Here is a 12,435-nt window from a genome sequence, read left to right as displayed (position 1 = left end):
CCTTCCTGGCCGGCGGTCAGGAGGACCACATCTCCTTCGGTTGTGGCGGCGCCCGCGCCTTCTGTGGCGTTGGGGGAGGGGGTGTGGGGCAGGCGGCCCTGACTCCTCTTTCCTCGTCGGCGGTCAGGTGGACCGCTTCTCCTTCGGCTGTGGCGGCGCCCGCGCCTTTTGTGGCGTTGGGGGAGGGGGGTTTGGGGCAGGCGGCCCTGACTCCTCCTTCCTCGTCGGCGGTCAGGAGATCCGAGCCTCCTCCCAGTGTACCCATTGCTATGGGTCCCGGATTGGGGTACTTGTCCGAGGGGTATGGGAGCCCGCAGCCGCCTCTTCCGGTATCCTTGGTTGACCCTTCGTGGGTGTCAGCGCGAGGTGTTACTAGGGAGGAGGTCGTTGCTTTTGACGGGATCCCGGACCCGACCTCGACGGGGAGGCGGATGAGTGCTCGCATTCAGGAGCTTCCGGAGGTTGATGACATGCAGCAGAGGTGCGCTATGAGGGCGGCCAAGCTTCATGATGCTGCGATCTCTACTGGTATGTCCGTCAACATATCTAATTCTTTACTGCATTTTTCTAATGAGGAAATTATAAATAATGCAAACCAATTAGGAGTTTCACTCGGGGCTACAGATAGTGAGATTTCCAATTCGGTGAATGATTTGTTAGATTTGGAGGCGGAGCGTGCCTTAGAAACTATTCGTAATCTTGCTGCGGTTAAACCCATGAATGATAATGAGATTGATGCATTAGGGGTTAGAGTGCTCGATAATATGTGTGTGGATCTAGCACCATCCAATCATGAGTCTGAGGACGATGATATGCCCATAGAAAATGCAGTTGTTTCTTCCGCTGAGCCCGGTTATGAGGATCGGGAGTCAGGACCTAGTAAACCCAAGCGTAAGTGGAAACGGAAAATTTACCCCGATTCTGCAGTTCGTAGGAGTGCTAGGATTCGGACTACTAAAAAATTTCATGATGAGTGATGAAAGGAATCTTTTGGAATAGCAGAGGTCTGAAAGACTTGGCTAAATGAAGGTTTCTTGCTGAGGCATCTCTGGAGCATTGTTTAGATTTTATTGCTCTATCGGAAACTGGTAGGGACAACTTTGCGCCCCAGTTCCTTTCCTCTCTTGCGGGTGGTGTTGATTTTGATTGGCATTGCCTCCCTCCGCGAGGAAGATCGGGTGGTATCTTGCTGGGTGTGAGATGCGATTCGCTTGAAGTCCGTAGTGTAGTGATGGGCGACTTCGCGGTTAAGTTTCGAGTGAGGTCTAAGGTTGATGGTTTCAACTGGGCGTTGGTGGCGGTTTATGGTGTTGCACAGCCCGAGCTTAAACCGGAATTTTTGGCGGATCTTGTTCGGATTTGTGGGTCCGAGCAGCTTCCCATCTTAGTAGGGGGTGATTTCAACATCATTAGGAGGAGAGAAGAGAAGAATAATGATAACTTTGACGGCAGGTGGTCGTTCATGTTCAATACTATTATTGAAAGCTTGGATCTGAGGGAGATAGAGCTTTCTGGTAGAAAGTTTACCTGGGCAAACTCTTTGCCCAACCCGACTTACGAAAAGCTTGATCGCGTTCTTGCGAGTGTGGAGTGGGAACAGAAGTTCCCGCTTGTGACGGTTCAAGCTCTTTCACGGGGGTTTTCCGATCACACACCCCTGTTCGTTGACTCAGGGGAGCCGAACCACGTAGGGAACAAAAACACCTTTTCTTTTGAGATGGCCTGGTTCGAACACGAAGGGTTCCTAGACCTCATCGCTAGGGAATGGGCGAAGGGTGTTGGAGGTAGGACCGCGGTTGAGCGTTGGCAAAATAAGATTAGGAGTTTGAGAAGCTTCTTACGGGGTTGGGCTAAGCACCTTAGTGGGGTGTATAAGATTGAGAAGGACAGGCTCCTCTCTCTTATACAGAATCTGGACGTTAAGGCAGAATCCACGATTTTGATGCCTGCTGAGCTCCAGGTTAAAACTGAAGCAGAGAAGAGGTTGAAAGAACTTCTCCGCGAAGAAGAATTGAAGTGGGCTTTGCGGGCTAAGGTTCGCAAAGTGGTCCAAGGGGACGCGAATACTCAATTCTTTCATATGATTGCTAATGGTAAGCACAGAAAGAAGAGAATATTCCAACTTGAACAAGATGAGGGCACTATTGTAGGACAGGATAACCTAAAAACATATATAACCGAGTATTATAGGCAGTTATTTGGACCTCCGGAGGATAATTGTGTATCTCTCGATGAGTCCAGAACTGAGGATGTGCCTCAACTTTCGGCTGCTGAAAATGATATTCTGGTTGCCCCGTTTTCGGAAAAGGGGGTGTTTGATGCTATAGCACAGTTGAAAAATAATAAGGCTCCCGGACCGGATGGATTTCCGGTGGAGTTCTACAAGAAGTGCTGGCATATTATTAAGGGGGATTTGCTACCTATGTTTCATGATCTGTTCTCTGGACAGCTTCAATTATTTCACTTGAATTTTGGAACTATCACACTGCTTCCTAAGAAGACGGATGCTGTGAGAATTGAGCAGTTCAGGTCGATCTGCCTTCTCAATGTTAGTTTTAAAATATTCACCAAGGTCGGGACTAATAGGCTCACACGGATTGCGCATTCTGTGGTGCAGCACTCCCAAACTGCTTTCATGCCGGACAGAAACATCCTCGAAGGGGTGGTCGTCCTTCATGAAACGCTCCATGAAATCCATTCCAAGAAGTTAGATGGTGTCATTTTTAAGGTGGATTTCGAGAAAGCGTACGATAAGGTCAAATGGCCATTTCTCCAACAGGCATTGCGTATGAAAGGTTTTGATGAAGCCTGGCGACGCCAGGTTGAATCATTTACGCAAAAAGGGAGTGTGGGAATTAGAGTGAATGACGATATTGGTCATTACTTCCAGACACATAAAGGCCTAAGACAAGGAGATCCGATGTCCCCTATCCTGTTTAACATTGTGGTTGATATGTTAGCCATCTTGATAGGAAGGGCTAAGGAGAATGGTCAAGTGGGTGGCTTGGTACCTCATCTGGTTGATGGAGGTGTATCCATCCTTCAGTACGCTGATGATACAATCATCTTTATGGAGCATGACCTGGCCAAGGCGAGAAATATGAAGCTGGTGTTATGCCTTTTCGAACAATTGACCGGGTTAAAGATTAACTTTCATAAGAGCGAGTTGTTCTGCTTTGGTAGAGCCAAAGACGAACAGGAGGCTTATAGGCAATTGTTTGGGTGCGACTTGGGAGATTTACCTTTCTCTTACCTAGGTATTCCAATCCACCATCGAAAGCTGACCAATAGAGAATGGAAGTGCATCGAAGACCGGTTTGAGAAGAAACTGAGTTGCTGGAAGGGCAAGCTCATGTCATATGGAGGCCGATTAATTCTGATTAATTCGGTGCTCACGAGTATGCCTATGTTTCTCTTATCGTTCTTTCAAGTCCCAGTTGGTGTTAGGAAAAGACTGGACTTTTATCGATCACGTTTCTTTTGGCAGGGTGATGAGCTAAAAAGAAAATACAGACTTGCAAAATGGGATATCATCTGTAGACCGAAAGACCAAGGGGGTCTTGGTATTGAGAATCTTGAAGTTAAGAACAGATGCCTTCTTAGCAAGTGGCTGTGGAAGCTTTCTTTTGAGACTAATGCCATGTGGGCCCAAATCCTTCGCAGCAAGTACCTACAGACAAAGCCCTTGTCCCAGGCCATAGTCAGGCCAACTGACTCGCCTTTCTGGAAAGGTCTGATGAAAGTCAAACAATCTATGTTTAATAGGACAAAGGTTGTTATTGGCAACGGCGCTAGTACACGATTCTGGGAGGATACTTGGCTCGGCGAGACACCCTTGGCCATTCAATATCCGTCTTTATATCGCATTGTTCAACGACGTGAGGTGTTCGTTGCTACGGTGTTTCAATCCATCCCCCTTAATATTCAGTTCAGAAGGTCGTTAGTGGGCAATCGTTGGGAAGATTGGCTCCGTCTAGTTCGGAGACTAATGGATGTCCATCTTTCTCAACAACCCGATGAATTACGCTGGAAACTGACTACGTCTGGAGTATTCACGGTTAAATCAATGTATATTGATGTAATTAGTTCGAGCTCCATTCCTACCTCCAAGCATGTTTGGGCTGTCAAAGTTCCTTTGAAAATAAAAGTGTTTATGTGGTTTGTCCATAAACAGGTTATTTTAACCAAGGATAACTTGATTAAGCGTAATTGGACAGGACCTACGAGGTGTAGCTTCTGTGATCGGGACGAGACGATCAAACATCTCTTTTTTGATTGCCCGTTTGCCAGAGTTCTTTGGCGGACGGTTCACATTGCTTTTAATATTGCTCCACCGAATTCTGTCACTACGTTATTTGGGACATGGCTCACTGGGATTGAGCCTGAATTAGCGAGACATATTCGTGTTGGAGTTTGCGCTTTGTTGTGGACTATCTGGACTTGCAGAAATGATTTGGTTTTTAACATAATATCACGTATTCACTTTTTGCAGGTTATTTTCCGAGCCACGGCCGTGATCCGTTCATGGTCGCTACTCACTCCGATGGAGGCCAGGGAGCATTTGGTTACTGGATCTATCCGCTGGGAGATGGTAGCTCGGGATATCTTCAACCGGTTTGGATGGCGGTCATGTAATAGGATAGGCAATTAGTTTACCTATTTATCTTTAGCCAGCCGGTTGTGGCGCCTTATCTTGGCTAGTCTGTGTGTCCAGCCTCTTTAGCTCTATGTGAGCTGTCTTTTTATTACTTTTCAGTCGGAGACTTTGGAACCTTGTTGGAACCTTTTATTTCGTTAATAAGATGGCCGTATGCATCATTCTGATGCAGAGGCCGGGGAGATCCCCCTTTTTGAAAAAAAAAATCTGGCATATATTACACAAGGAATACTTTCAGTATATCTGTCACACATGTTTTCCTGTTATGATGGTGCCAAGTAGTAGTAGTACACAAGGAATACTTTCAGTATGTCTGTCACACATGTTTTCCTGTTATAATGGTGCCAAGTGGTAGTAGTACAAAGTTAAACTAATCAATCTGAAACTTCCATGTGTTTTGCCTCTAATTGCAGTTGCTAAATACCTTTACTCACAACTAAGTGCTAAACTATTTGTCATCACTAATTTCAGGACCATAATGTAACTGTGATGCTTCTTCCAAGCTTTGACTCCGGAGCCTAGCACCGGTGCTGCAGGGATGTTCGATTTCTTTTCATGGCATCTATAACTTCCTCACTCAATTTGTCACACCTCTCGGGAAGCCAATCTCTTGGGCAGGGCTTGACACTTGAAGACCATCTTCTACAGTGTGTGTACAGATAACATGTTACAGTTCTTTTGTAGTGGCAGAAACTTCACCTTACCGGCAGTGCTGGTTGTAGCAAATTAGCAATAGCTTATTTTTTGAATTCTGGCCCTAAACTGACCACGAATCTTGTGTATGTGTTCATTGATAATATGATGAATTTTGGCTGCAATTTATAAATTTGAATTATGGCTCTGATTTTAATTATTTGAATTATGTTGGATACAAAATTAAATTTGAATTGCGTATTTGTATATGGAATATATAAATATGCCCTTAGGGTATTATTCGGGCATCCAGTAGGGAAAGAATTATAGGGGATGTTTTGGGGTGGCACAATTCATATGGACCCCACATTCTTTCCCTAGGGCTAGTGCCCCTAGGTAAAGAGAGTTTCCCTAGGGCTTGCTACATGCACCCTAGGGGAAGAGGTCTTTCCCGACTATACTACACCTAGGGTTCTTTACCTAGGGTGAGCTGTAGGTAAAGTCTTTCCCTATGGTTTTTTGTATTTTACCTAGGGTAAGAATGTGGATTTCTAGTAGTGCGCAATTCATTCATGCAACAATGTAAGTGATATCATCTAGTTTTTTTTTTCTTTTGAGGGAAGCTGAGATATCATCTAGTTTTTTTGGGAAGTGAGATATCATCAAGTTTTTTTTTTAGGAAAGAGATATCATCTAGTTTTTTTTTTAGCCGGATCCTCTAACTTAGAGAAGGGAAGTCACGGTGCTACAGTGCTCGTCCAGTGTAAAATGAAGAAGGAATGTTAGGGACTATTAGCATGCTATTTACTTTTGATAATTATTGTAGATATAAAAAATCCAAAATTAATTTTATCTCACCATCAACTTGTTTGTATGTAATTACTATGAATGTACATACTAGATATGTAATTTAAAAAATAAGTTAAGTTATTTTAGCCTTAATTGTATGGATTAATAGAAGAAAAGTTAGGGTACTGTAGCTTCTCTAACATCCCTTGTGTATGTTACAGGATCCGGTTCCTTTTTTTAGGAAGAGATATCATCTACTCCCTCCGTGCCAAAATAAGGGACTCAACTTTATACTAACTTTATACTAAAGCTAATACAAAATTGAATCACTTATTTTGGGACAGAGGGGTACTAGTTAAGACACATAGACACATCAGTAACTCCATTATTGGATGTCACCTGTAGGCATCAGCCAACCAGACCGTCGAATCGACCGATCTTTTGGGGTAAAGCGACGCGTCATTTTTGTCCGGATGATCCAACACGAAAGTAAACGCTTGATAATATACGCATCAGTCGTTGTCACACCCACGTCAATTCTGCTCTCACGCGTGCATGTGGTCGTGTCTAATTATCCTCGACAAGCGAACCAACCTGTGATTGGATGGTTAGAGGGACAGTGGTATCCCAATCCATCAGGGTTTAAGTCCTGATGCTCGTATTATTTCTGGATTTCCGGCGATGCGCTTTCAGTGAAAGGAGGCGTTCTCGTCGACGATGAGACGCCTACGATGACTTCATAAATCTCAAGATAATATGTCGGCTCAGTCTCTTGAAGGTGCTTATATAGATGTGAAGTATGCGTGTGTGCGTTTACATGTATGAGTGCTTGCATATGTACTGTGTTAAAAAAATTATCCTCAACAAGTTTACAGCATGCTTCACGTGCTCTGTACACAGCGCGCTATGCAAATTGTGGCCGTCCGGTAAGATTCCGAGGCTGGTCAGTTCGTACTGTAATTATATAGCCCCTCCTTTGCTGTCACGAGGTGCCTTCATCACAAAGGGCAACGTTTCGCCCGTGCCTCTATTCTTTCACCGTTAATTTGTTGTTGTCATTATTACTTTGACAGTGTGCTCGACGTGCAGGGCTATTTTTTTCTTTAACAGGCACAAGATTTTCTTTTTTGAGCAATGCTTGATGCACGACGTTTTATGCCCGATGGATGTCCAACGAGCTGTAGTAGCCATTCATCAGAGTATGTATGCGGCTCACAACCACTGATTAGAGTGCTGTGTGTACCATCAGGCAGAAAAGTGTCGTGTGCACAGTCATTCCGATTTTTTTTCTATTTACAGGACTAGTCATCGCGGTGAGACGTTAGTTTTCCACCTAAGAACGAGACAGCCTTAACACATTTTGAATGTGTTGTTCAAAGCAATTTTGAATGCAAATTTGACATCACAAATCTTTAGACGGAGATGAAAAAGGCTAACCTTTTGGTTTAGTATTTGTAAAATGCACACTTCAAACTATTGACCTACTCGAATTTAACTCAAAAGAAAAAACTTTTGGGCGTAACATAAATTTCCAAAAAGATAGATATCTACAAGACGGCAGATACAAGTCGATTGATCTATCTTCTCACAAATTTTCTCATTTCAAATTGTAAAGTATACCCATTACAAACATCATGTGTGTGTCGGTCAAATGTACATACCAAGAAAACAGCAAATCTAAGTTTGAACAGATGAAAAAATATTTTGAAACAGAGACTTTGGGTCATGATCAGATATTGCGAAACTGATGAAGTGTCATGTCTATGTCTGAATAATGTATACATGCAAAAATATGCATGACCATCAGTGTATCTCGTCAAATCCACTGAAACTAGAGTTGAAAACCCCCGGCACTCTTCCGATTGGTAACTTGATGAAATAATCTTTGATTAGTAGCCAGATAAATAATTAGGATTGGTTGATGAGTGTAACCCCTGATACCTTGATCCGGCAATGATCCTCGCACGAAATTAAAATATTTGGCCTATCAAAATAGGGGGAGGGGGCAATGAGAAGTAAATCAATTATTGAATCGCATGCCGTGATTGCAAGCATAGTTGCGCACATTGATCTGATGGAGACATTTCCGTGCTCGTTCTAGTGATCTTTTACTCTCTTTTCTTTTTGTTGTTACTTGTATTGTTATTGGCTGCACTACATGCATGACAGCGAACATGCTAATTATGCTCCATGGGCGCAGCATCTTTAGGAAGAGCCCACTTGCTTAGTGTGGCATTTGATATAATTGTGTCTTGCGTTGGCTGAAAAGGTGAAAACGATTTGTGGGGAGTGTAGTGAATTGTGTGTTCTTTATCTTTAAAAGTACATTTTGTGCAACCCATGCAACCAACCGAAAAACATTGCGATATGACTAACCCTAGCGTATAAACATCATATACAACTAAGCCAACTTGGAATGGTCCGGACAACTTCTTAGCTCATCCGAGAATTGCATTTCCGCTTCAACTTTCCCGGTTTAGTTGGTTTCAAGGCCTAGGAATGGATTAACCGTCATATGATTGACCATCTATTACTAGCGGTTCTTGCTTCTTTCAGGAGAGTTGCAGCCTGCAATCTAAACTAGGAACAAGTTTTTGAAGTTAGCCTAACCTCATGAGGTCGTGACCCTTTGTCCCACACATTATAGCATGTGTGTCACTGAGGGCGTAAGGGGCAAGATGACTTGGCATCATCCCCTCCTTCGTCTGGTTAAACACCGAAGGTCTGGTCGGGGTTCCAAAACTTCTTAGCTCAGCAGATTTATCGCAAACATCTAAGGTTGTAGCTATCAGCTATGATTTTTTGTAAAATATACTCCCTCCGTTTTTATTTACTCTGCATATTAGAGTTGACTGAAGTCAAACTTCGTAAAGTTTGACTAAGTTTATAGAAAACAATATAAACACTTACCATAACAAATCTATATGATGTTAAAGTACATTCAATAATAAATATAATGGTATTGATTAGTTATTGTATATGTTAATATTTTTTGTATATATACTTGGTCAAAGTTTACAAAGCTTGACTTTGACCAAAGCTAATATGCGGACTAAATAAAAACGGAGGGAGTACTTTATAGTACGCTAGGGTGCAGCGGTGATGGCATGGTCATAGAAAGCTCTCTCCGGTCATGACATTGTGAATAAACATGAATTATCTCCAGGTTGTGGGGAAAGTGGCTAAAGAAATAAAGGAGTACTTGACATTTCTTTCATGAGTTTTGAAGAAAGGAAAACAGGTACGGTTAGAGCCATTTTATGAATTGTTAGGAGTGGTAGTTCGCCATGATTAGCTTTACCCACTCACAAGTGGGCTACCCCTGCCATCGACATACCAACGTAAGCGCGACATAGTACAAGTAATGAGATAACAAAAAGATATCTTAAAAGTAAGAATTCGTAGGAACAGTTGATATAGTCGCCACTTTCCTATTATCACTGGTGGTTGTCAATTATGCACTCTTCAGGTGACGTGTTTCCCTAATTAATATTGGAATAATGCGGTGCACTAGCTAGCTAGCATAAGGTGCATGTACAAGACAAACCTCAATTGCTCCATTTGGTTACACCGTGATACCTTTTGCCTTCAGGCTTTATGTAGTCAAGATGACAAAAAAACCTTTATGGGTATTTTATTTTAGTTTCAAGAAAAATTTCTATCTATCCATCTTCTTTCTTTTTGTGGGTCCGATCTATTCATCTTCAATCTTGGTAGTACAACGAACACCAAAAATAATAAAAATTACATACAGATTCATGGACCACATATCGACGACTACAAGCACCGAAGCAAGCTGAAGATGTGTCGCCGTCATCGCCCCTCCCTCGCCGGAGTCGGACAAAACTTGTTGTAATAGACAGTCGGAAAGTCATCGTGTTAAGTCCCCATAGGACTAGCGCACCAAAACATCAACAACCACCGTTGAAGATTAACGTAGATTGAAAGGATCCAACCTGAAGACACACGAATGTAAACGAATAAGATCAGATCCAAACAAATCCACAAAGACAAATCCGTCGGACTTAATGTCAGAAGCTAGATCCACAGACGAAGCTAGACACGCCACCAAGACAGGGACTAGGCGGGGTGAATATTTTAGATGCGAAAGTAATTATGTGTCTACTTTTTCTCATGTATTTTTTAGGTCCCCGGGTGTACTAACAATTACACAAGCAGTTATGTTTTTTTCCAAGGACACAAGTAGGTCGTGCACATATCAGACAAGACACGAGTTTACTATACGGGAAACAAGTCCCTGTCAAGATATGCTTTTTTGTAGTATAGAGAGGTCTGTGTTTGTCTCTCTGGTGCTTTTTCCTTTCACAAGATTTATTACGATGTATAGCGAGCACTCTGGGCTAGGCGCGGTAGCTCCTGGTGGTTTTCATCCTGCTTAAGTTTATTTCCCCTGGGTTTGTCGTGACGCGGATCTTTGAAACATGAGGGCAAATACAAATGAATTGAACAAAAAAAAATCAAAAGAATCCAAACTTTCTAAAAAATGTGACAAACATGCTACCAAAGTGTTTCAAAGGAGAATTACCTTGACTCGGGTCTGCCTCCGGTTCTAGCGTAATACTTGTGTGAAAGTTTCACGGAGGAATGACTATCGTGGTATCCTTGGGAAAACAAATTGTGAATAGTAACTTTTTATATAGTATTGATTTTTTTTTTCATCCAGAAAGCCACGCTAGTCATTTGTTCATGAAACTTTTCACATCAGTATTACGCAAACTCATGTTTATTACAAAAAAAACGTTTAGATTTTTTACCATATTTATATTATTTTTAAAAATCAATTCGGGTGCAAGGAGACCCAAGGACCATTGGCTATTTCGGGATCGGGTTGCCCATATATGGGTTTTCGATGTTTGGATTCGCCTGTTTTTTATGCTTTTATGCTTTTTCTTTGTTTTTCTTTTCTTTGTGTCTGTTTCCTTTTTATATATTCTTTTGCATTTATACTACTTTTTGTTTTTCCATATTACTTTCCCATTTTTAAATTTTAGTTTTTTTCATTATCTGGGGTAAAATACACTAACTTTACTAGAGCTATATAAAGGCTTTTTAGCCATGTGAACATTTTTATGAACAACATGAACATTTTCTGAAAAGTATTTTTTTTTAGTTTGAGAAATACATAAGCATTTATAAATATGCAAACATTTTAAATATATAAAAAATAAATAAATCTGTGGACAATATTAAAATTTTGCAGGAATACACTTCCAAAAGTTACATGAACATTTTTAACTGTGCAAACACTTTTTAACTACATAATTTTGTAGAAAATAATGAAAAATGGTAATACATGATAAAAAGAAGAAGAATTACTGTATGGACATTTTTAATGTACAATATAAAAACTTTTTGAATATCTTATGATTCTTATACAGACGACCATGTTTGAAATCACAACGAACAGCTTCTCAATACGCAGCAAACATTTCCCTAATTTAGAGGAACAATGTTAAATACATAATAAGCATTATTAAATACACACCGAACATTTCTTAATACCTGATGGGCATTTTTAATAAAAGAAACACTTCTACAAATTGTAAATTAAAAATAAATATACCAAATATATGTCTTTGAAACATTGTGAAATATAATATAAATGAAAAAAGAAAAGGCATAAGAAAATTTTAAAATTGTACTTATCCTACACAAAACTAGCACTTATACGTCGGACGTGCCTAGGAGAGATCCAACACAGCCGTTTAGCTCCAAATCTAGCCCTACAAAAAAGCGCCACTTGTGCTCCCCGACGCTCACGCGGTTGCAAACCTGGGCATGGCCCAACAAGCTAACAGGAGGACGCTTAAAAATTGAATAAAACAACGAAATCACTAATTAAGGAGTACTCGTTGCAAAGAACACTCCACCTTCTCAGGTGGCGCAAATGCAGCGCGCCACTTGTCGCAATCTAGGAGTTTTCTCTTTTTTCGTAGATCCGTTTATTCAAAACGTTTTATCTCTTAAACCGTGCGTCCAAATCTCGAACCGTTTTCATCATTGGATTACTCGCGTCGACATCTTCAAAACTAGATCCCATGTTGATAGGTTTGACGAACTTTTTTTTCACGAAAAAACCGGACGGAAAAACCGAACCGGGAGCATGGTTTTTTCCCTTTCCGAAAAAGGCACGCCCGTGCCTCTCGCGAAATCACAACCGTGCCTCTCGTGAAAGCAAAACCGTGACTCTCATGACAGAAAAAAACAGAAAACGCGTTGTTTTCCTTTTCCGAGTGGCACGGCCGTGAGTCTCGCGAAAGCACAACCGTGCCTCTCGCGAAAACAAAACCGTGACTCTCGCGAAAGAAAAAAAAACAGAAAGCGCATATTTTTTT

At 41.6% G+C, this 12,435-nt stretch overlaps 1 protein-coding gene across 1 annotated transcript; it reads left to right on the top strand.

The window, feature by feature from the left end:
* Positions 1 to 8: 8 nt before the first annotated feature.
* On the top strand, positions 9 to 5,475 carry LOC123095661 (uncharacterized). Its single transcript, XM_044517198.1, has 2 exons — positions 9 to 528; positions 4,493 to 5,475. The coding sequence occupies exons 1-2, from the start codon at positions 270 to 272 to the stop codon at positions 4,633 to 4,635; spliced, it is 402 nt and encodes a 133-aa protein (XP_044373133.1). The 5' UTR covers positions 9 to 269; the 3' UTR covers positions 4,636 to 5,475.
* Positions 5,476 to 12,435: the final 6,960 nt, after the last annotated feature.

Source organism: Triticum aestivum, chromosome 4D (genome assembly GCF_018294505.1).
Source record: "Triticum aestivum cultivar Chinese Spring chromosome 4D, IWGSC CS RefSeq v2.1, whole genome shotgun sequence".
NCBI classification, from domain to species: domain Eukaryota; kingdom Viridiplantae; phylum Streptophyta; class Magnoliopsida; order Poales; family Poaceae; genus Triticum; species Triticum aestivum.
This window is presented reverse-complemented; position numbering and strand designations above follow the sequence as displayed.